Genomic DNA, 25,273 nt, shown 5'->3' on the forward strand with positions numbered 1-25,273 from the left:
TGAGATCTTTAACCTCTCACTTTGCTTCGGCAGTCGAAGGTACTCACTTCCTTCAAGTATGGATTTATTGAGTATGCCCACACGAAAATGAATCTCAGGGTTCTATACGGTGACATACATGTACTTTGAAAATAAATTTGCTTTGACATTCCTGTAAGCACAGGGAAGTTTTTGTTTCACAACTTCAACTGCGAATAATTTAAAATTCACTGAATTGCCAACCTCTCTTGCAGGGGCGATCTCTCAGGGAAAGTACAACAAGGAGAGCTCAGCGACGCAGCTTTACCCCTGCCAGTTTTGCAGAAGAAGAAACTGTGGATTTCCCAGATGAGTTGGATACCTCATTTTTTGCAAGGGTGAGGTTCCTTTAAAGAGATGATTGGATGTAATGATATGCATACTGCGCTTTGGATCATTATTTGATGCTGGCATCAATTCTCTGTTGCTTGAGGCTGTGTTTCCTGCATGCAGCTGTTTAACAAGGTTGAAGAATATCCAGTGCGAATTAGGCATGGAAGTTAAACAGCAATTGCAAACCAGTGCTGACTGGTGGAACTACCTCAGTGCAAATTAAATGTGTGTGGAATTGGAATCAGGCCCCATTGAGCAAATATCCCACTTCTGAATTTTGTGAAATAATGTTATGTCACTCTAAACAAAAAAAAATAGTGGTGGGTAATCACCTCTTTTAATGTTAAAAGATTTTCAGTAGGTGTTTTTCCTTCTGCCTGTTACTAAGAATGAATTACCTGATCAAAAATGGTTGGATACAGATCTAGCCTTGCATTTGAAATAAGTAGGTTTTCAGGGAAAGAGGGAAGGGAGTGAATGGCATTAACTCAATTGCTTACTAACAACTATGTCCAGATTCACTGCCTCAAATTACCCTTCTGGCTCTGTTATTCTATAGTTTTTCCATCTACTCAAAAAGTTTCTTCCTGATTTGTTTGAAATATTTTTTTTAAAGTTGAAGGCAATTCTTTAACACAAGAGATTCTGCAGATACTGGAAATCAAGAGCAACCCACACAAAATGCTGGAGAAACTCAGCAGGCCAGGCAGCATCTGTGGAGATGAATTAACAGAAAAAGTTTCAGGTTGAGTCCCTTCTTCAGGCAATTATTTAATCATCTTTTAGAATGGAATGCATCAACCGTTGTCTATTTGATAGGGTTTTGGATTTTCAGATTTGCTGGTTACAAAATTATTGAGGTGGTAATATAACCCAGACTGCATTCATGTATGAACTGATAAGTAAAGAGTCCCTCAGATGTGCCAGATCATGACTATCAGCAACAAAGGAAATTCTAACCACAGGAGCTTGACGTTCATTGGACAGTAGAGCACAGAAACAGGCCCTTATGCCTAAGTAGCCTGTGTTGGTGATAATGCCAGTCTAAGCTAATCTCATCTTTCTGTACCTGATCTATATCCCTCCATTCCCTTTCTGTTCATGTCCCTGACCAAAATGCCTCTTAAATATTGCAATTATACGTTTCCATCACTTTCCCAGCAGCACATTCCAGACACCTGCCGCTGTGCGTGCGTGCGATTTTTTTATTAAAGAAACTTGCCTCATAAGCTTTTCCTCTTTCAAAATCAGGATTAGGTTCGGTATCACTGATACATCATGAAAAATTATTTTGTAGCAGCAGTACAGTGCAAGACATTAAAAAAAAATCACTTGAAGCTCTTGTATTTGACATTTTCAGCCTTGGGGGAACTTCTATCTGATCCTCCTCCAGTTTTTGATGCTCCATTGAATGCAGTCCAAGTTTGTCCGACTTCTTAAAGTTAACTCTCTCTAATCCAGTCAACATCCTGTTTTGCACCCTCCCCAAAGCTTCCACACCTTTCCTGTAATCTGGTAACCAGGATGCACCCAATATTCCAAATGTGTCCTAATGAGAGTTTCAATGGCACTATCATTACTGTGTTCCCCACCGTCAATACCCCTGGTGGTTGCTGTAGACCAGAAGCTCGTGGACTAGCCACCTGAATATCGTGGCAATAACGAACTGGGTAACCTGAAGCAAGTGACTTGTATCCTCGCATCCCAGTGCCTTTGCACCATCAACAATGCATGTCAAGAGTCGTCAGGATACTCAGTACCACCAAGGGTAAAGTTGCCCTCTCGAGTGGTAGCCCATCCATTATTCCTTTATAAAGGAAAAAGCAGTACACAGTAGGTATATATCATCTTTTAAAAAATGCACTGCAAACATGCCCTGCCATTAAGAAGGGCAAAGTTTTGGGCATATGGGAACACCACCTGCATACTCCCCTCCTTGAGAGTTCATTAGTCTGGTTAGGGAACACATAACTGGTTCTGCATTACTGGGCCTAAATCCTGGAACTTCCTGTCCAACATCACTATGAGATAGGGTTGCCAATTGTCCCATATTAGCCAGGACATGCCGTATATTGAGCTAAATTGGTTTGTCCCATAAGGGACCGCCATTGTCCCGTATTTCCCCCGCTAAGGTAGAGCATTCCTATGAAACTGTTGGTAAGCTGAAATGGCGTAAAGCGCAGAAGCAATTACCATTAATTTATATGGGAAAAATTTTTGAGCGTTCTCAGACCCAAAAAATAACCTACCAAATCATACCAATAACACATAAAACCTAAAGTAACACTAACATATAGTAAAAGCAGGAATGATATGATAAATGCACAGCCTATATAAAGTAGAAATAATGTATGTACAGTGTATCAGATTCAGGAGGATTAAGCCAAAACCAATTTGTAGAAAAAAAATCAGCAGGTACACGTATGCGCACGTCACGCATGCACACATAGGTACCCGCGCAAGGCTTCATGGTCATGGTAGTCGTTCTCGAGGTAAATGCAAGTGTCCCGTATTTGACTGCTACTTTTGTCCCTTATTTGGGAGTGAGAAAGTTGGCAATCCTACTATGAGAGTATCTCCTCCAAAGGTCTGTGACTCACCACCATCTTCTTCAGAGTATCTTGTTTGGAGCAGCACAGCAGCATAGTGATTATCACAATGCTTTACAGGGCCAGCGCCCCAGGTTCCGTCACTGCCTGTAAGGAGTTTGTACGTTCCCCCGTAGCCACTTGGCTCTCCTCCAGGTGTTCCCATTTCCTCCCACACTCCAAAGACATACCAGTTGATAGGTAAATTGGTCATTGTAAATTGTCCCATGGTTAGGCTAGGATTAGATCAGGGGATTGCTGGGCATGCAATTTGAAGAGCCCAAAGGGCCTACCTATTCTGTGCTGTATCTAAATAAATGAATAAATTTGTGTCTGCATTGTTCACATCCCAAAAACGAATTAAAAAAAATAAAAACTACCTTAGATACTGCCATTTGTTGATGTATGACTGTTGCACAGTAATGTTAGGATACTTCCATTTTATACTGTATGTTCTATTGCTTAACACGTATCTGAAGTGCTTCAGGAGTCATCAGCTTTGCTGCATGCCTTCATCAAGCAGTGATGTACGGCCCACTGTCACCTTTGAATAATTGCCCTTGGAGCTGATTGATGCAAGAATCCTTCAGCAAATGTTTCATCCACTGTTGAAAAGGTCATTGGGGGTTGATATAGAAAGACTCTATCGGGTATCTCCTTTAGCAGCCCTTAGCTGGTGCGGATGAACAAGAATCCAGCGTTAGATGTCCTGAGCTAAAAGCTATCCACACAGAATATGGGGTGCTGTTCTTCCGTTTTGCTTTTGGCCTTCTTTATCTCGTTCCAGTTATAATGCCTTGGTGAAGCCAAATACAGGCTAGAAGAGCAACACTTTATATTCTGCCCAAGGGTGTGAACAGTGAAGTTTCCTGTTTCACTTAACCCACTTCCTCTGTGTTCCTTTCCCACTAGTTCAATCAATGCCTTTCTTTGTCCACCCCACCTTGCTCCATCTTCTCATTATCCTTTTCTTATCTGATTGCCCAATCTCTCACCAGCCTCTTGCCTAATCCCTTCCCCTCACTTCCGTTTACTTGCTACCTTCCCTCTACACTCTCAGTCCTCATTGTAGGATCTCAATGTGAAATGATGCAGTTCTCTTACAGGAAGGTGGATTCTTGGAATTGTAACTAAAGTGATAGTCATTGGCTTTTTGCAGCTTATCCAATCTGTAAAGAGGTGCGTAGTCTTCATGTGTTGCCATAGAAATGCTCAATATCAACATACCATGGATTTTTCCAGTGTTGTTCCCCAAGGAAGTCACCACGGAATCAGTTGTAACACTATCGGTTTTCTCAGAGCAAGTGGGCGTTCCTGAAAGAATACTATACTGATTGGTTCTGTTTGATGGTGTGATTTAAGGTGAATTCCATTGCATGAATGTGATGATGTTACTATTTGATGTATGGTAAGGGGAGGTGCTAAACAGTAAAAAGAAAAGCAACAAATGGAATCGTGTTTTAACCTGTGGATACTCCCAAAACTATGCTGAATTTTCTGTATTCCTTGGAAGTTTTTAATAGCAGTTACAGAAAATTGACCCAAGGTCTACATCAATAGAAGTTTGCTTAGGTACAAATTGCTCCAGTTCAAGACATCTTGACTTTGATGAGAATGGCGTGAACATACCCTTTCAGTTTCTCAGAAAACTTGAGCCATAGATGGTCTGTTTATCCAGACTAGAGCTGGTTAGTGCAGGGGAGTGATACTGCTGCGCTTGTCTCATATTGCCTTTGAAATGTCTCCATCTAGTGGGCATTGTGCAGAATGAGGAATGCCATGTTATTGACAATAACTTGCTGGAATTAAGTGAACAACAGGAATTCTGCAGGTGCTGGAAATTCAAGCAACACACATCAAAGTTGCTGGTGAACGCAGCAGGCCAGGCAGCATCTCTAGGAAGAGGTACAGTCGACATTTCAGGCCGAGACCCTTCGTCAGGTCCTGACGAAGGGTCTCGGCCTGAAACATCGACTGTACCTCTTCCTAGAGATGCTGCCTGGCCTGGGGAATTAAGTGAATGTATATTATTCATATAATACTGGTATTAGAAATGCATCTTCATATACACAAGAGATTGTGCAGATGCTGGAATGCCAAAGCAACCCACACACAATGCTGGAAGAACTCAACAGGTTAGGCAGCATCAATGAGGGGAAATAAGCAGTCAACTTCTCAGACTTGAGACCCTTCATCAGGACTGTAAAGGAAGGCGCAAGAAGCCAGAGTAAGAAAGGGGAAGGGACAGAGTACAAGTTGGTGAGAAGTGAACCAGATGAGGGAGAAGGTGGCTGGATGGAGGAGGGGGAGATGAAGTGAGAAGCTGAGAGGTGATAGGTAGAAGAGATAAAAGACTGAAGAAGAAATCTAATAGTAGAGGGGAGTGGACTATGGCTGAAAGGGAAAGTGGAGAGGCACTAGAAGGTGATGGACAGGTTAAGAGAAGAGAAGAGGTAAGAGGAGAATCAGAATGGAAAAGGGGAGAAGGGGGAGAAATTACCAGAAGTTAGAGAAATCGATGTTCATGCCATCAGGTTGGAAGTTACTGGACAGAATATGAGGTGTTGCTCCTCTATCCTGAGAGTGGTGTCATGGCATTAGAGGAGGTGATGGACCAATGTACCGGAATGGGATTGGGAAGTAAAATTAATGGGAAAACCTGCCTTTTGTGTTGGATGATCTATGTCACGTCTCACTGATGTCGTGGAGGCCGCACCAGGAGCACTGGATTACAGTAGACAATACCAAATGGACGGTTTGGGGCCCTGAATAGTGCAGTGGAAGGAGTTGTAGGGACAGCTGTAACAATTATCCCGTTTGTAGGATTAAGTGCCAAGAAGGAGGTGACGGGTGGACAAGGGAGTCATGTAGAGAACTATCGCTATGACGTATTACAAGTTATATAGGGAGTATCTTCATTTATGGCTTTAACATTTTGAATGTTTTACTGCATTGAGATATTAGGGTAGATAACTAAATGTTTGATCAAAATAAGTGGTTTAGAGGTATTAATGTGACTGCTATGATGGAATGACTAACAGAATATCATCACCTTGCAGTTGTTGAGATTTTTTGGTTAAATTTGTTATTTCCTTTTGGCCAGGAAGGAGTCCTACATGAAGAGCTGTCCACTTACCCCGATGAGGTATTTGAGCCTGCGGAAGCTATCACTGCGAAGGAGACTGAGGGCAATTCTCTGGATCAGACCGATTTAACCGGCAGCGCCTTGGACAAAAGTGAACTTGAGAAGAGTCACCTCATGCTGTAAGTTGCCGGTTTTCTTTCTGCCTGCCTCATGGTAGTGGGAGAAAGGAATAATCCCAACTAGTGAGTCGCTGGTGAGATTAGCCAGAGTGAAAATGATAAAATACCAATTCTCAAATGGCATTTTATTCCATTTTTCTTTTGTTCCATCATGACTTTAAATAGTTTTATATTAAAACATTATTTGGGTGGGGAAGTTCTAACTACTAACAGAAGTGTATAGTCCGAGTGCACATTTTCATATTTTGTAGCATTACCTCTGCAGTTTTTATATTGGCAGAAGGATTACTCCTTCCATTCTATGAAAAGAAACTTTTGTGGGAAGAAAAAGTTAAAAGGATTGAACTCCATTCTTCTCCTACCCCCCCATCCTATTTAACTAAAATCATATCAATCAAAAGTAGTTAAAGGGTTTAGACCCATATTTGAAGTTTAGACAAGTGAGAGGAGATGTTATTAAAGCATGCAACGTCTTAGTAGGGCATGACAGGGCAGATGTTGATATGCTCCACCAGTGGGAGAATCTCTGTCAAGGGAAATGTGGTTGCAGAATTGGTGGATGTGATGAGTGGTGGCGATAATTTAAAATGAGTTGTAAAGGAACCGTTTTCCACAAACAGAAATGAGTCTCTGGAATTCTCCTCACAGAGCCTAGCCTAGCTCGTTGGGGTACTTAAGAGGAAGAAGACTTGTAGAAAGATCAGGGAGCACTGAGGCAGGCTTGAGTGGGCCCAGTAACTGACATGCCCCTATTTTCTTATGTTCATATAATTGGATGGTTTGTTAGTTCCTCAGATAATCTTTCCCATGCTTCCTCAACGTTTAGGCCAAGGTACCCCAATAAGTGTGAAATCCATTGAATCATTTGAAGCACCACTTGCCTTGGACCCACTCAACTTTCCTTCCACCCAAGTCAGCAAGCCATGCCACTCAACAATCCTTGACTGACCGAAATTCCCCAGAGATAAATATAATCTATAATTTGTGCAATTGGGTCTGTGATTGCTGGAAACAAGCGATAGCCCTCCTTATCTCTTATTTATCGAGATACAGCGTGGAATAGGCACTTACGGCCCTTTGAGCCTCGCCACCCAGCAACCCATCAAATTAATGCTAGCTAATCATGGGACAATTTACAATGACCAGTTAACCTACCAACTGGTACATCTTTGGACTGTGGGAGGAAACAGGAGCAGCCGGAGGAAACCCATGCATTCACAGGGAGAATGTACAAACTTCTTACAGACAGTCTTTGACTGTTTTTGTTGAACACTAATCGTTTGCCTTACATATTGTCGTAAAAGAGCTGTTGATGGCAAGCAGTCTCCTCTAAGCATGAGTCTGGCTTGTAATGACATGGTAAAAGCAATGAGTCAGCCTATCCATGGTGACAATTCCTGCAGGAGTAGCCAGCTTAAGTCTCAACCTGTTAACTTTCCAACACCATGATCAATGCTATTCACCAGAGTTCCACACGGTGAAGATATCAGTCAGATGTCTTGTTAATTTTTTGGCCAATTAATATTATATTTTAAAAATTTGGAATAATAAGCTATTTATATCATACACCTTCCCTTCTTCACTATGTTGTAATTAAATACAAACACCCCAGTTCCATTTATCTCCATTCTACCATTTGAAATACAGCTCTTGCTCTTCCGTTGTATCCCCACGCATGAAGAGACGTAGACAATGAGAGATGGAGGGACCCAGCACAGAAGCAGACTCTTTGGCCTGCTGTGTCTACACTAATCATAATCATCTGTTTACACCAATCCTATACTCCTACAAATTAGGGGTAATTTACAGCGACAACAAAACCGACCATCCTGTGTGTCTTTGGGACATGGGAGGAAATCAGAGTACCTAGAGATATCAATTTATAAGGATTTTGCCAGGACTTGTGGACCTGATTTATAAGGAAAGCTTGAATAAGTTAGGACTTTATACCCTAGTGCATAGGAGAATGAGGGGAGATTTGAAAGAGGTGTACAAAATTCTGAGGGTTATAGGTAGGTTAATCTAAGTAGGCATTTTCCACTGAGGTTGGGTGAAACTAGAACTAAAGATCATAGATGAAAGGTGAAATATTTAGGGGGAACTCCTTCACTCAGAAGATGGTGCAAGTGTGGAACAAGCTACAGGTGGGAGTGGTGGATGCAGGTTTGATAGGAATATTTAAGAGATGTTTAGATGTACATGGATGAAATGGGTATGGAGGGCTAAGGTCCGGGTACAGGTCAATGGGACTAGGCAGAATAACAGTTCAGTGTGGTCTGGTCGGGCCAAAGAATCTCTTTCTGTGCCGTGGTGCTCTATGATTCTATGCTGCATCGAGAATCTCAGTTTTAGAAATATTTCAAAGTGTCTTCTTCATGGATGGTGGTGGGTGTGTGGGATGCACTGCCAGGTAGGGTGGTAGAGGCAGGTACTATAGGGTCTTTTATATAGGGTATGTGGAGCGTAGAAAAATAGAGGGCTATGCGGTAGGGAAGTTGTAGGCAGTTTCCAGTGTAGGTTACATGGTTGGTACAGCATTGTGGGCCGAAAGGCCTGTAGTGAGCTGTAGATTTCTACTGTGTTTCTACAGTCCTTGGAGCAGGAGAGTGCGTTCCAGAGATTGTCAGCCCTGTGTGTGTGTGTGTGCGTGTGTGTTGGTGGGGGAGGGGAGGAGAGATTCTCTTCACCTGTTTTAAGTAGCTGACCCCTTATTCTTCAAGTGTGAAAGTTTAAAGGTACATTTAATGTCAGAGAAATATATACATTTTACATCCTGAAATGCTTTTTCTTTGCAACCATCCACGAAAAAGAGGAGTGCCCCCAAAGAATGAATGACAGTTAAATGTTAGAATCCCAAAGTACCCCCACCAGCTCCCCTCTCTCCCACACATATGCAGCAGCAAGCAATGATCCCCCCGTCCCCACCAGCAAAAAAAAAGCATCAGCACCCACCACCAAGCAGTCAAGCGTGCAGCAAGCAACAGCAAAGACACAGACTTGCAGTACTCCAAACACTACTCGTTCACCCGGTATTGGACGTACCCCAGGCTCTCTCTCTCCCTAATAAGGGAGAAAGAGGCGTCTTCGTTTCACAGCAAGAGGGGAGCCATAACAAACAACTCACTGGTTTATGATGTTAAAAGTCTGTCACGTCGCTTTTTCTGAGCTCTGTGCCCAAAGACCTCTGGTCTCCGGGCACACGGCCTTAGATCTTCCAACTCCCATGACACACTGATCTGCTGCCAGGACACCAACCTCCGATTGCCACCCCCCCCCCCACCCCCCCATCTCCAGAGCCACAAAACCTTGGACCCCCGAAGGTGAGCGAAGCTCTTAAGTCTTCTAAGGAACTCTGAAAAGGAAAAAATAGAGATATTAAAGATGGAAATAGAGCTGTTTCTGAAGATGCAAGTGAAGGAGTTGTCATTAGGTACCATTAATTCTCCGAAGCTCCTCATTCTGACCTAAAGTTTTGGTCCAATCCAAACTTAATTCTAACTTTTCCCAACAGAGGAGACATTCTGTCAATGGCCACACTCTCAGAACCCGATAGGATTTTATATTCACTTGGTAATGGTGTTTCTGATAACCCGGACAAAGTAGTCATTGATTAACTGTTCTCTTCAGCCCATTGGAGCGAGGCTGGCGGAAGCAAAAAGAAGGCGCACCTCCTCACCCCAAGGTGCGTTTAAGGCAGGAGGTGGTCAGCGTGAGCGGCCAGAGGAGAGGTCAACGCATTGCAATACCAGTCAAGAAACTGCTTGCCAAGGAGAAGAGACCCTATGGACTAGGAATGGTGGGAAAGCTAACAAATCGAACATATCGCAAGCGAATAGACAGCCATGTGAAGAAACAAATAGATAATATGGACGATCACCGGTAAGGACAATCAGTAAATTACTAAAGGGTAATTTTCGTATGTTTATAGTGGCTTTTGTGATAGGTCTTCCTTATTCTAAGAGTTCATATATAGTGTCATGTCACCTCATTGGAGAACTGTTTTTGTCTATATATATTTATGAAAGGAGAAGTCTTGGATGCTTGTTTTTTCTCTAGTGCACAAGTTTCCACAAATATTAATACTTCAATTTTTTGCCACCATTTTCTAGATTTCCTAAACTATTCTCCCATCTTCATTGCTTGCTGTCTTTCTGATAATACTGTATATGAACGAATGGATTTGGCAAAATACTGATTCTGATTTGTTTATCACATATACATCGAATCTTACAGTGAAATGCATAGTTTGTGTTAACAGTCAATGTACACAAGGGTGTGTTGGAGACTGGTATTTTTCTACCCCCCCCCCCCCCCCAACTCCTTTGTCAGGCAGCGATCTTTTGTCATATTTCTACCCCTGAAGACAGTAACTGCTTCAGGATGGCTGAGCACTGGGCTCCCCCAGCCCATTACTCCAAGATGTGAGAATCTGGGCAGTGACTGCTAGCAGATTAATCTGACATTCCAGCCCGTGCTATCATCCTTATCTGTTGGGCCATGTGGCATTCTTTCATGGCTGTTAAGTCAGACCAGGAACCCAACAAAAATTCCTTCCCTAAACTCAGAGTGCTGAGACCAGTTCCAGCAACTGACTTCACCCAAACAATTTATCTGATCAAGGCTGGAAAACTGTTTTGCTCAGTTACATAATGCCCAAACCAACTGGTTTAGAATTTTCAGTAGCTTCCACTCAGTTGTACTTTGTTGTTCGGCAAAAAGTTTGTCAAAATAGCTCAGAGCAGTACAGAAGAGTTTTAAGTCTACAGGCGCAATGCCTGACCCTCTTCCTTCCCTCCCTTAGGGCAGCCTTCCCAGGTTTCAATCACTTGATCCCTTCCAGTTGGTATTTCCATTTTGCTTGTCACATGGGAAACACAAACAGACAATTGTAATGAATTCCTGCCATTAAGCTCACATTCTCAAATCCTTCCCATATTTGCATGCATCCTTGTCTTAAATTAATTTGATGAGAAGCTAAATAGTGTTAAATGTTTAGATAGCTGCTTCAGGCGAATGTGTTTATCCATTAACATTTGCTTCCTTTATCTTTTAGGCCGTTTTTCACGTACTGGATTACGTTTGTGCATATACTGATCACTATCCTAGCTGTATGTATCTATGGAATTGCTCCAATAGGATTTTCTCAACATGAAACTGTAGATTCAGTAAGTAGTTGCTCAATAACAAAACCCTTTCCGATTCGCTGTCTTACTCAGAAACGTAATACGACAGAACTAAATGAGAGAGCCCCCAACTCCATCCCTCACCCTAGTAATTTCCCTTCCTTCCTGGTATAACACTGGCTCATCTGGTATAATATAGGCATGGTGTGCAAATCTAGAAAGGCACCTGATTCCATTTGCCTTCATAATTCAAAATGGATGGTGTAAATTGTGATAACAATCCATGCCCAATCAGACCACTTCCTGCTGCAGCCTTCACCCTGGACTTGCGTTCAATCCAAGGCTCTAAAGGAAAGTATTTTGGAAGTTTTCTTCATGTTTTTGATATCCTCTGGTACTGTGGCATCCACACATCTTCCTCTTATTAACTTGTGGATCCTCCTCAGTGGTGAAAGGGTGACAGACCCTGTGCTAACCCCAGCTCCCCCTGGAGCAGAGCTGCCTCTGACGAGTTTGAGTCCATGTTGTCAGTAACTCATGATTCCATTTTTTATTCTGCATTAAATAAGGATTTGCTTCAAAGTTTGTTTTATTTGTGGAATTTATCTTTCTTTTCCTTCAGATTTTAAGAAATAAAGGTGTCTATGAAAATGTTAAATTTGTACAGCAAGAAAATTTCTGGATTGGACCAAACTCTGTAAGTGAGTTTGAATTCTACTCAAAGCTTTTTATTTAACTTGCGTAGAATATGGAACAGTGTAGCATAATGTCTCTGCTGATCAAAATGCCAAGTTAAGTTAAATATTTTCTGCCTATACATGATCCATAGCCCTCCATTCCACAGATATTCATGTGTCTGCATAAAAGCCTGTTAAATGCCACTATAGAAACATAGAAAATAGGTGCAGGAGTAGACCATTCGGCCCTTCGAGCCTGCACCGCCATTTATTATGATCGTGGCTGATCATCCAACTCAGAACCCCGCCCCAGCCTTCCCTCCATACCCCCTGACCCCCGTAGCCACAAGGGCCATATCTAACTCCCTCTTAAATATAGCCAATGAACTGGCCTCAACTGTTTCCTGTGGCAGAGAATTCCACAGATTCACCGCTCTCTGTGTGAAGAAGTTTTTCCTAATCTCGGTCCTAAAAGGCTTCCCCTCTATCCTCAAACTGTGGCCCCTCGTTCTGGACTTCCCCAACATCGGGAACAATCTTCCTGCATCTACTTATGATTTATAATTTAAATTTTTAATATTTACTAATTTTTACTATTTTTAATATTTAATATTTGTAATTCAGGGAGTGGGAAGTGCAGAATCAAATATCGCTGTGATAATTGTACGTTCTAGAAACAAATTGTTTGGCGACAATAAAGTATAAGTATAAAAAGTATAAAGTTTGTGTCATGTTCGGTTAAGGCAGGACAATGCAGTTGTTCTCACTGTATCTGGTCAGGAAGTTAAAGGTAATTAGTGGTAATGTTCCAGTTCCATACTTAGGTTCAACTACTAGACCTTATTGACCTGTAAACCTTGGGTGGAGTTGTGATCCAACGCTCCTGGTGTCCTAACCCACCAACATTTGCGTTCCAGGCTGTCAGTTGGATAGAATATCATCAGCAGAGGGTGTCGGTCCAGAAAGAATAAATGTAGAAACGTAGTGCTTGGAATTTGCAGTTTTAGAGGTTTTTATTCACAGGTGGCTCTGCATTTTATTTTCTGATTATATATGCCAGGGGTTGGCAACCTTTTTGCCTCTGTGGGCTGGATCATGTATTAATGAGTGGACGGTGGGCCAGATAAATGCCATAAGAAACTTGAAATATGGGAATTATCCATTTAAATACATCCAGTTATGTTTTGCCTCAAATTAGTGAATTACGCATGCTAGAAAATCATTTGTGCTTAAGGTTGCCTAACCCTGATATATGCTGATGCATATAGTTTGTGTCATGTTACTCCCTGTTTCAGGAGGCTTTAATCCACCTTGGAGCAAAGTTCTCTCCTTGCATGAGGCAGGATTCACAAGTGCACGATTTAATCACCCAGATGAAACAGGAGGAATACAAATCTGCTTGCTGTGTGCGGAACGACAAGTCAGGGTGCGTTCAAACCTCAGAGAAAGAATGCTCGGTAGGTGAATGTTTTCCAGGGGAAAAAAATGTTCAAAAGTACAAGGGTAAGGAGTGATGTTGCTGCTGCTTTACTCTTTGATATGGTATTTGCATTCCTTCTGGAAAAGGCAGCATATATTCTGCAACATGGCAGTGAGATTTGAAAAAATCTACTCTGGCAGCCCCAACCCAACAAGGATTCCGAGCAACTAGTGATCGACGCAGTATTAAAATGTCAAAGTCCAGTGATGTGTGCAATGTTAAAAATTCTGAAGCTGAGAGAGGTGGGAAGGCTGAGATGATGATCTGAGTTTGCCATTACAATTTGTACATGTGCAATAATTTAAAATTGTCATCTGTTTCTTTCAACTCATTCAAATTGATGCATCATGAGATTAAGATTGGCTCACTGTTAAAGTTCCAGAAGAATATTTTTCGAGAAAGTGTTATATGTGTGAATATAATAATCTTCATTTTGTATTTGTTAATGAGTAGTGGGCTAGTGAACAGTGTTGGTGTTGCAATGCAATTTCCTTAATAAGGACCGAAGTATGTGTGCAATTACTTTCCCCGATTCATAGAGGATGTATCCATGATTGTTGTTGTGTCTAGCGCAGGTGGGGTGTGTAAGACAAGCTGCGTATTTGAAAGTTTCCCTTATTGTTCTGCATATTAAAGCTTGTTGAGGTTATGTATCTAGTGTAATGGATCTCATGAACAATAGAGCAAGATGTCGAACTTCCTATTTTATGATTTAATGGTGGAAGAAACTGCCCATCTTAAATGAATGTGTGTGATTTTTAAAGTTGATGTCTGCTAATTGTTTGCTTGAACAATCATTTGCAAACTATGCCAAAGGATTAGACCTCTGGTTTGAGTTGCTCTGGACTGTCTTGCCTCTTGCCATTGGGTTACACACTGGGTCTAACGGCCCATGGAATTGAAGAGAAAGTGAAAGGAAGCAAAAGCTGAAGATTTCTCCCCCGCCCCCCCAAAAAAGAAGCTCCTGCTCCACCACTGAGACTTAGTCAGTAGAAACTGGTTCGACATCAGATATAAGCTTGATACTCCACAAAAGTATGGATAGCGTCACATATTCGTTTTAAGGAGGTCTCAAAGTGCAAAGTAAGCTTATTATCGGAATATACGCATGTCACCATATACAACCCCGAGATTTATTTTCTTGTGGGCAATCATAGAAAAAAGAAGAAACACAATAGAATCATTGAAAGACCACACCTAGTAGGACGGGCAACCCCAGTGTGCAAAAAAAAAACCGTGCAAATACAAAAAGAGAGGGAAAAAAAGTAAAAAAATAAACAATAAATATCATGAACGTGAGATGAAGAGTCTTTGAAAGTGAGTTCAAGTGTTGTGTGAACAGTTCAGTGATAAGAAGTGCAAAAGCAGAAATAAAAAAAGTACTGACGTAGTGTTCATGGTTCCAATATCCATTCAGAAATCAGATGGCAGAGGGAAAGAAACTGTCCCTGAGCCGTGTGTTTGTGTGTCTTCAGTCTTCTGTACCTCCTTCCTGATGGTGACGGTGAAAAGAGGGCATGCCCTGCGTGGCAGGGGTCCTTAATGATGGGTACCGCCTTTTTGAGGCACCGCTGCTTGAAGATGCCTTAGATACTATGGTGCCTAGTACCTATGATAGAGCTGGCTGATTTTACAACTCTGTACAGCTCACTGGAACTATCTCATGGACGATATTGTTTCTTCCAGACTACGCTTGCTGTATGGGTGAAGTGGCCACATCACAGTAGCACTCCGACACTGAGCGATGGAACTCCCCGCCGTCAAGGTTCAGTGTGCCATCAAGATCCAAGGTAACTTTGTTGTTTTGCTAACTGCTGAGAAAATACTTGTGTAGACATAGCATCAGTGCAGAAGTTAAAGGCTTTCTGAATAATAAAGGAATGTGGAGCAAGGTTATGCAGTACAGAATGTCACTGAGTCGATCCTGGCAGCATCTATGGAAAAGAGTTGATGTTTCGGGCCGGACTGGAGAAAAAGAAGTTGAGTCAGAGTTACAAGTTGGGGGGAGGGAAGGAATAAACCCAAGGTGATAGGTGAAACTGGGAGAGGGGAGAGGTGACGTAAAGAGCTGGGAAGTTGGCGAAAGAGATGTAGGGCTGAAGAAGGGGGAATCTAACAGAGGACAGAAAGCCATGGATGAAAGCATCAGAGGGAGGCAATGGGCAGGCAAGGAGATGAGGTGAGAGAGGGAAAAGGGGATGGAGAATAGAGAAAGGAGGGCATTCCTGGAAGTTCAAGAAATCGAGGTTCATGTCATCAGGTTGGAAGCTACCTAGATGGGGTATAATGTGTGGCCTCATCGTGACAGTAGAGGAGGCCATGGATGGTCATGTCATAATGGGAAGTTGAATTAAAATGGGTGGCCGCTGGGTGGAAACTGAATCGATCCTGTTCGGTTAAGGCAGGACAATGTAGTTGTTCTCACTGTATCTGGTCAGGAAGTTAAAGGTAATTAGTGGTAATGTTCCAGTTCCATATCTAGGTTCAACTACTAGACCTTATTGACCTGTAAACCTTGGGTGGAGTTGTGATCCAACGCTCCTGGTGTCCTAACCCACCAACATTTGCGTTCCAGGCTGTCAGTTGGATAGAATATCATCAGCAGAGGGTGTCGGTCCAGAAAGAATAAATGTAGAAACGTAGTGCTTGGAATTTGCAGTTTTAGAGGTTTTTATTCACAGGTGGCTCTGCATTTTATTTTCTGATTATATATGCCAGGGGTTGGCAACCTTTTTGCCTCTGTGGGCTGGATCATGTATTAATGAGTGGACGGTGGGCCAGATAAATGCCATAAGAAACTTGAAATATGGGAATTATCCATTTAAATACATCCAGTTATGCTTTGCCTCAAATTAGTGAATTACGCATGCTAGAAAATCATTTGTGCTTAAGGTTGCCTAACCCTGATATATGCTGATACATACCAACACTGAGTTGAAAGGGAGAGACCTTTCTGTGAAGCCCGAAACGTTGACTGTGCCTCTTTCTAGAGATGCTGCCTGGCCTGCTGCATTCACCAGCAACTTTGATGTGTGTTGTGTGAAGCTTTAGTGTGTACTTGTATAACTATACTGTAAGTACACGTCTGTTTCCCACCTGAACAATGCACAAGAAATGGCAGAGAGAGCAGTAACATAATGTTTGTTATTGGGCTAATAATTTAGAGTCCTGGGCAAATGCTTCCAGTTGAAATCACACCACAACAGGATATGAACATAAATTCCATTAGTTTAATATGTCTGGAATAAAAAGGATGCAATTAATCATGGCTAGGAAACTGCTGATTATTGTAAAAATACAAAAGTAAAATTGGAGGTGTTGAAAATCTGAAATGAAGACTGAAGAAATTTGAAATACTCAACATGTTCTAATGAAAGGTCATTAAACCCAAACTTTAACCCTGTTTCCCTCTGTGCACAGATGCTGCCTGACCTGCTGAGTACCTCCAGCACTTTGCTGTTCCTGTTTGAAAATTTATCTGGTTCACCATTGTACATTTCCAAAGTTAAATCTTATGCCCCTACCTAGTATGTGATTCCAGACCCACAGTACTGTGTTGATGACCCACAGCTGCTGTTTGAAATTGATAGTATTCCATCAGTTGAAGCCCCCAGAGGGATGTTCCTGTCAGTAACACACGCTCCCTTTTGAATAACCAAAGAGTAAACACCCCAGCATTCACCTACCACAAAAGCAGATGTAATAGTTAGCTGATTTATATTAGTATTCTTCTGGCATGTTCTGAGATCCCTTGCAATACATCCACACAGATTAATTCAAGGCATGTACTCAGTGGCCATTTTATTAGGTACACCTTTCTACTACTGGGTAGGACTCTCCTTTTCTCCCAGAACATCTTGAGTTCTTTATGGCACGGAATGCTGAGGCACTTAAATAATGGTCAGTTGGTATTAAGGGACCTAATGTGTGCCTAGAAAACATTCCCTACATCATTACACTACCAGCCCGAACCATTGACAGATGGATGCATGGATTCATGTTGCTTACACTAACTTCTGACCCTACCATCTGCATGTTACAACAGAAATCGAGATTCGGCAGACCAGGAGATGCTTTTCCAGTCTTCAGCTGTTGGGGTTTGATAAGCCTATGCCCACTGTCGTCTCAGTTTCCTCTTCTTAGCTGACAGGAGTGGAACCTGGTGGGATCTTCTGCTGCTGTAGCCCATCCACTTCAAGGTTCAACTTGTTGTGCATTCAGAGAAGCTCTTCTGCACACCACTGTTGTAATGTGCAGTTATTTGAGTTATTATCGCCTCCTGTCAGCTTGAACCAGTCTGGCCATTCTCTTTTGACTGCTCTCATTAACAATGCAGTTTCAACCACACTAGTGCTGCTGACTGGATGTTTCTTTGTTTTTTTTTGCATCATTCTCCTTAAACTCCAGAGACTGTTGTGCACGAAAATCCCAGGAGATCAGCAGTTTCTTAGATGTTCAATCACCCCAAATGAACCAACAATCATTCCATGGTCAAAATCACCTAGATCACATTTCTTCCTCATTCTGATGTTTGGTTTGAGCAATAACAGAACCTCTTGACCATTTCTGCATTCTTTTATGCATTGAGTTGCTGCCACATGATTAGCTGATGCGATATTTACATGCGTGAGCAAGTGTGCCTAATGACTTGGCCACTGAGTGCAAGTGCTTTGAGGTAATGTATTGGAAAAGCAATAACAGAATGCAGAATATAGTGTTATAGTTACAGAGAATGCACAGATAGGCAGTAAGGTGCAAGGGTCATGACGAGGTAGATAGTTCAAGAGTTCATATTTAACATGCAAGATGTCCATTCAGAAGTCTTATAACAACGGTATTTACCCAAGGCTGTAAATTCCTCTGTCTGCATTGAAAGAGGCTGAATGTCTTTGAGGGTGTGGTTGTTTTCCCCAGTTTCCAGCACACCACACTATGACCTGACTAAAGCTTGATTCACACAAAACAACTCCAAGTATGCTCCTTCACAGATGTACTAAATACCAACGCAGGAAGATGTAACCTCCTGGCTCTCTGAATCCCTGGCCCTGACCTGCTTCTCTGCTCTTCTTCATGTCTAAATGGCAGGAGATTGTTTAGACCTTGACAAGACAAGCCTAAAGTTCAGGAGACACCCAATATAGCTGTGTCCCAATGTGTCCACTGGCATTCCCTAGGCTTCTACCCTCAGGAACAGCAGAACCCTTGGGAAATTTCAATGCAAACCTACACTAAGCAGTATAGTGGTCAAAATTGTACAGTTGTGGTCTGCCTTTCAAAAACTATGCTGATTTCTTTGGACTGAATTGCAATTTGTATTAAGAATGCTAGGTTCTGTAATCTTAATCACATTCTTTGAAAATAATTCGTTCAAAATATTTTTCTGAACCGACTGCACCAACTCTGCAGTTCTCATCCGATAATGGCAGCAGGGGATTGGAGCACTTCCCTTTAATTTAAAAAAATAAATTCCTTGTTTAAATTGTCCTCAGGTGCTGGGGCACACCAGTATTCGAAAGAAAAACTGCATATAGTGTAGTTCCAAAATTATTTAGTTGTAGTAAGGGCCATTCTTTTCTCTGAGATGGGATTGAAGCATTTTTTGACATGTCAGTTGTTCTTGATGCCATATCTGATGAAATGACCATATCCCTTATGCATGCTACTCCCAAGTGTAGCATAGTTGTGTTGCTATGGGCTTTAACACTCTTGCTTCCCTCTTCTATTCTTTCTTCAGGGTTTGTATTGAACCTGGCTCTGTTCCTCCTCACGTTTGGCCTGATGACATCACCAAATGGCCGGTAAGGCTTTGGATCACTATTTTCCCATAATTGTGACGGTTAGCTTCTCGATGTGCTCCCTTTCCTCTTCATTGTGATTCTTGTTAATACTGGGATGCATGGGATTTGATGTTTGTCAAATGTTAAGATAAAGAATAGCAACAGGAGTGGGCTATTCAGCCCTTCATGCTTGTTCTGTCAGTCAGTACAACTGTGACTGATCTTTTTCCTTCACGTCATTTCACTGCACTATCCACATATACTTTCATGCACTTAATTTCTCTTGACGTCTTGAATATACTGGCAGCTGAACTATCACAGCCCTCCTCCAAGTATTCATCAGCCTCTGGGGGAAGTAGTTTATTTGCAACTCTGTTTTGATTGGCCAGCCCCTTATTTTGTGAGTAAATAATCCAACTGTAGAAAACAACAACTCCACGGGAGGGGAAGGGAATATTTTTCCACTCTCTCCCCTCTTCTATTCCCCACTCTGGCCTTTTGACTCTTCTCACCTGCCTATCACTTCCTCCTGTGTCCCCTCCTCCTGCCCTTTCTCCTATCAAATCCCTTCTTCTCCAGCTCTTTACCCTTCCCACACACTTGGCTACACCTATCAACTTCTAGCTCACCTCCATCCTTTCCTCTTGCCTTTTAATTTAGTCATGAAGAAGGATCTTGGCCTGAAATGTGGAATGTTTATTCATCTTTTTCCCATAGATGCTGTCTGACCTCCTGAGTTCCTCCATCATTTTGTGTGCGTAACTCCACGTGTAATCCTTAAAACTATTTAAGAATTTTTTGCGTAAAATGAGTTCACCTTATCTGTCTAAACTCGGATTTAATCTCGTACAGCAAACCCACTGTCCACAAGAATTAATCTATTGAGTCTTAGACCCCACTTGGAGTACTGTGTTCAATTCTAATCACCTCATTACAGGAAAGATGTGGATGCTATAGAGTGCAGAGGAAATTTACAAAGATATTGCCTGGATTGGAGCACATGAGTTATGAGAATAGGTTGAGTGAGCTTGGCCTTTTCTCCTTGGAGCGACGGAGGGAGGATGAGATGTGACCTGATAGAGGTGTATAAGATGAGAGGCATTGATCGTGTGGATAGTCAAAGGCTTTTTCCCATGACTGAAATGGCTTACACGAGGGGGTATAATGTTAAGGTGCTTTGAAGTAGGTAGAAGGGGGATGTCAGAAGTAAGTTTTTCACACAGAACGATGGGTGAGTGGAATGCACTGCCAGCGAAGGTGGTAGAGGTGGATACAATAGGGTCTTTTAAGAGACTCTTAGATAGGTACATGGGGCTTAGAAAAATAGAGGCCTTACGTGGTAAGGAAATTTTTTAGATTATGAAGACACATAGTCCTCTTTTATTGTCATTTAGTAATGCATGCATTAAGAAATGATACAATATTTCCTCCGGTGTGATATCACAAAACACAGGACAGGCCAAGACTAAAAAAACTGACAAAACCACATAATTATAACATATAGTTACAAACAGTGCAACAATACCATAACTTGATGAAGAAGTCCATGAGCACAGTAAAGTTCAAAGTCTCTCAAACGTCCCACATCTCACGCAGATGGGAGAAGGAAGAAAAACTCTCCCTGCCATGCCGAGCACAGTCCGACTCTGAGTCATCCGAAAACTTCGAGCTCTGATCAGCTCTCCGACACCGAGTACTGAGCGCCATCTCTGTCCGAACGATTCGACCTCCTTCTCGGTCGCCAAAAGCAGGCAAGGCTGGGGATTTTGAGGCCCACCCTCCGAAAGATTCCCGACCACGCAGTAATGACAGCAGGCTTTTCTCCAGATGTTCCTCTGTGCTTTCACATCCATTCTCCATCAAATCAGAATTGTTCACGGCCCCTATTTAACAGATACGATATCATTTTTCACCGGAGGACTGCGCACGCGCAGGCGCGCTGCCATCTTCTCCTCCCGCCAATTCTAGGCAGTTTCTAGAGTAGGTTACATGGTCGGCACAACATTGTGGGCCAAAGGGCCTGTAATGTGCTGTAGTTTTCTTTGTTTCTTTGCTGCAATCCCTTTATACAAGTATATGCAACTTTCAGTAGGGAGACCAAATTTGAACACTATGGTCTCACCGGGGATACAAAAGTGGAACAAGATGGTTTTCTCTTGTACTCAATTCCACTTGCGATTAAGTTAATGATAGTAAGATGTTGCTGAGGTTAGACCCTTATTTGGGGCGAAGGCTAGCTATGATGCGGCACTGCAAACTTAGATAGGACTTGAACCATGATATCAAAGATCTGTCAAAATTGGAATTGGGTCTGAGAGCTTGGATACACGTGCTCATTGGCATGTTGTTTTGCCCCAATGTGGGGGGACTATACAAGGATTTTAGCTTAAAGATTTCTCATTAGTTCCAGCAGTGTTCTTGTAGTTGTCAGTGCCAGAAGTGATCAAACCAGCTTCTCTAATCTAAACATGAGATTCTGCAGAGGCTGAAAATCTGCAGTAACACACCCAAAATGCTGCAGGACCTCAGAAGTGCTGACACCATGTATGGAAAGGAATAAACGGTCAACATTTCAGGCCAAGACCTTTCCTTAGTGCTCATGAATGGAAGATCCTGATAAAGGTCTCAGCCTGAAACATCAACTCTTTGTTCTTGTTCTTATCTAAGGGCAGACTAAATGAGCATGCAAGAGCAGTGTGGTGGACTGCTGTCTTTGGGCCCTCGTCTGCAGTATTGACAGGAAACGGGTTAGGGCATGGGTCAAACCGATGTGCAATGGGGAGCATCCTAGCATTTAGGGAAGAGGTTAGTATGATGGTGGCTAGTGTATCCCAGCAGAGTATTGGTTAGGACATGCTAGATGGAACACAGCAGCCTCCACAATGGTATGTTGGGTTTAAGAGGAAAAGTTAAGCTGAAGACATAGGGAGAAAATTAAATGCAGTGATTATCAGGAGGTTAAATGTGTTGTTCAGAAGGCAGGTTGGAGACCTGGGGAGTAGATGTTGGAGGTTATTTTTGTGTTGGTGGGAGGGGGCGGGTTTGTGCTGCTTCATTTAAACAATCTGCTGCCCCAAGAATGGGCAGTGGTCAACATCTGAGCAGCTGTGATGCCAGCTGCTCAGATATTTTGCTAAATAAATGTTGAGCAGGGTATGAGATCATTACTGGGATCCTTGCATGAGAATCACATCAGGTCACAAGGGTGACTCACAGCATGAAATTCAGATTTGATGCGGAAATGGTTGCAAACAGCATTTACTTGGAGTTAAATTGATTTGCAGTCTCACAGTGCTGGAGGGCCAGAGCTGTGCTATCTAATTTCTAAGCAATAATATCTCCTCCAGACTTCTCCTTTACTCCCATTGTACAAAATTCATGACCCAAATCCAAGTCTCTAATGTCAAGACCACATTTTCCATTGGTGTGTTCTTTGTTAGACAGTCAGTACTCTATTGTGCAGCCTGTCAGTACTTGAAAGATCCATTTGTCCTTGCCCAACGTAACTGGATGTCCTCACTCTGGCAGCTTCTCTTTACATTTAGTACACAAGACAAAGAACTGTTAAAGATATTACCAGTTATTAAGTTAAATTTACTAAATACAAGAACAGGAAGAGCATGCTAGAATTGTGTATGATAACATTAAGACTACAGCAGGATTAGCCAAGGTCATGTCATTGCCCCAATGTTTTCTCAATCTTTCAAACTAGAATGTTGCACTTCCAGTAATCTGCTGGTTTTTCTATTAGTAATGGAGAAATTGTTCAACCTATGGTGAGTTCATTCCCGAACCGAGGTCACCTGAGTCTCTGTGGTTGAGTTACAGTACGCAGAAAATACATTTATTCACGCTTTGAGCTTGAACTGAAAACTGGATCACTAGGGGGATCTGGTGAAGGAAAAATGTACAGACTCTAGATGGAATGCAACTGAAGTCCTGATTGAACCTGGCCCCCTGTGCAGGAGACTTGTATCAATGTTGCCTGACTACTTCCAATTTTATTTTCAAATTCAAGTTTAATTGTCATTCAACCACACATGAATGCAGCCAAACAAAACATCATTACTGTGGGGCCAAGGGGATAAACACAGTGTGAACTGTCACACACAGCATAAGGTACATATAGCACATATATGATATCAGTATAATAGTCACACACAAAAAAATAGTCCAAGGCCCTGAGTCTATGAAGGTTGCAGAAGTCTGCAGTTGAACAGAACGCAGCTTGTCTTCTGCCGAGCAAACACTTGAGGGCAGCACTGACTCCAGCTTGGTCACCGCTCCACACCACCTCCAGTGGAGCACAATAACTCCGATTCCTCTCTCCCGGAGGGCTGTAATTGGGTGACACCTCACTATGACCTATGCTGTGCAGAATCGAACTTGCGGCATTCCACATTAACAACTTCCAACAGGATCTTAGCAATCACCAGCAAGTACTGTGTTCACTTTACAGGCAGAGACCAGAGATTATGTTATCACGGAGAGATCAGATGTGTAAAGCCAACTTTGTCGTCATGATTTGAAGGAAGTAGGGTACATGCAGGATTGTCAATTGCTTCAAAATGTAAACAAACCCTACAAGAGAGAATTTTTCTTTATAGCTAGCAATGTTTACTTTTAAACCACAAGCTTTGGAAAATATCCATGTTTACCTTCAGTCTTGTTGGGTGAGGAGAGAGTAAGCAGACAAGGTCTGTTTTCTTGAGTTTAAGAGAATGACAGGTTATCGCAATGGAATGAAGAATTTAGCAGAGACTGAAAGTTGATTGAAGTAGTGATGTTTCCCCTCACTGGAGTAGCTAGAACCAGTCACAATCTTAAAAGAAAAGGTTAGATATTCAGAGCAGGGAGAAAATTCTTTTTCCCCCCCTCAGGAAAACTTTTCTGGAAATATCTACTAAAGAGGACTCTGGAGGTTCACTCACTGGGTGCATTTAAACCAGGTTTTTGTAGGAAGGGGTATGTCCTAGTGCAGGAAAGTAGCATTAATGTAAAAGGGTAACTGTCATCTTACAGAATGAAGGAACAGTGCTAAGGGCCAAATGGTTCACCCCTGATATTCATTGTATTCTTTTTGAATGTTGTTCAGTCTTTCTAAAGTATTGAGCATACCTATAAATGCACAAAGTAGTATATTCTGACTGCCTACCAGCAACTTAAGCCGCAGAATTCCGGTGAAAGAGATCTGGGATCTGTCCCGAAGCTGCTTGTTTTCTACATGGAGTTTGCATGTCCTTGTATGTGTATTCCCCCTGTGTTCCAGTGTTCTCCCAGATCGCAAAGACGTAGCTTGGCAGGTTAATTGACTGTTGTAAATTGCCTCTAGCTTGCAAGTGAGTGGCAGAGTTTAGGAGGACATAGTGAAGAATGCGGAGAGAATATTAAGTAGGTATAATGCAAGTCTGATGTAAGTGAGTGATTGGCACAAGATCTGGCTGAAGGACTTGTTCCATGCTATCTGCTCCTATGATTAACATTAGGTTTAGCTTGAATTGGCCTTGGGTTTGGATTGACTATGGCCTGGTCAGGTTTTAATTTTAATTCTGAAGTGACCTCTGCAAAGGAGATGTTTTCTTTCAAGCAATTGTTGACTACTCCCATTATCTTAGCATCATCTTTAAATAAGGTTTTTGATGATGGGTATGTGGTGGCCAGTGGATTTTATGATTTATTGAAGTGATCCAAGCAATGTTTATAGTCCTGAGGAGTGGCACTCTTAGATGGGGGACCCTTGGGTTGGATTTATGGATTGGACTGCGGTTCAAACTAACTATAGTTCATATTAGCCTCTTTCAGTGATGTTTTTTTTCGTGTTCTCACCCTCTATTTCTCGTTGTGGATTGGCGGGCTGGGCATTTGGGTGATTTGTTAGTTTTTGTGTGAGAGAAGGGTTGGAGTGTTTGGGGTTTGAGTTTTTGTGCGGGGGGGGGATTGATGTCCTTCTTTCAACTACTTTAGTGCTTTTCTGTATTCTGTGGCTATCTGGAGAAGACAGATTTCAGAATTG

General features: G+C 42.2%; 1 protein-coding gene across 9 annotated transcripts in view; it reads left to right on the forward strand.

Moving 5' to 3' along the window:
• rhbdf1a (rhomboid 5 homolog 1a (Drosophila)) overlaps positions 1 to 25,273 on the forward strand; it is a 383,683-nt gene that overhangs the window by 331,914 nt on the left and 26,496 nt on the right. For 7 of the 9 annotated variants that reach the window (XM_072268572.1, XM_072268568.1, XM_072268577.1 and 4 more), the window contains 8 exons: positions 234 to 356; positions 6,043 to 6,203; positions 9,831 to 10,082; positions 11,257 to 11,368; positions 11,949 to 12,023; positions 13,299 to 13,460; positions 15,170 to 15,273; positions 19,218 to 19,281. In XM_072268572.1, coding sequence (XP_072124673.1) covers positions 234 to 356; positions 6,043 to 6,203; positions 9,831 to 10,082; positions 11,257 to 11,368; positions 11,949 to 12,023; positions 13,299 to 13,460; positions 15,170 to 15,273; positions 19,218 to 19,281 — 1,053 coding nt within the window. Of the gene's footprint in view, positions 1 to 233; positions 357 to 6,042; positions 6,204 to 9,830; positions 10,083 to 11,256; positions 11,369 to 11,948; positions 12,028 to 13,298; positions 13,461 to 15,169; positions 15,274 to 19,217; positions 19,282 to 25,273 lie in introns of all 9 variants that reach the window. The other 2 variants (XM_072268574.1, XM_072268575.1) reach the window with 2 other exon arrangements.

Source organism: Mobula birostris, chromosome 9 (genome assembly GCF_030028105.1).
Source record: "Mobula birostris isolate sMobBir1 chromosome 9, sMobBir1.hap1, whole genome shotgun sequence".
In the NCBI taxonomy this organism is placed as follows: Eukaryota; Metazoa; Chordata; class Chondrichthyes; order Myliobatiformes; family Myliobatidae; genus Mobula; species Mobula birostris.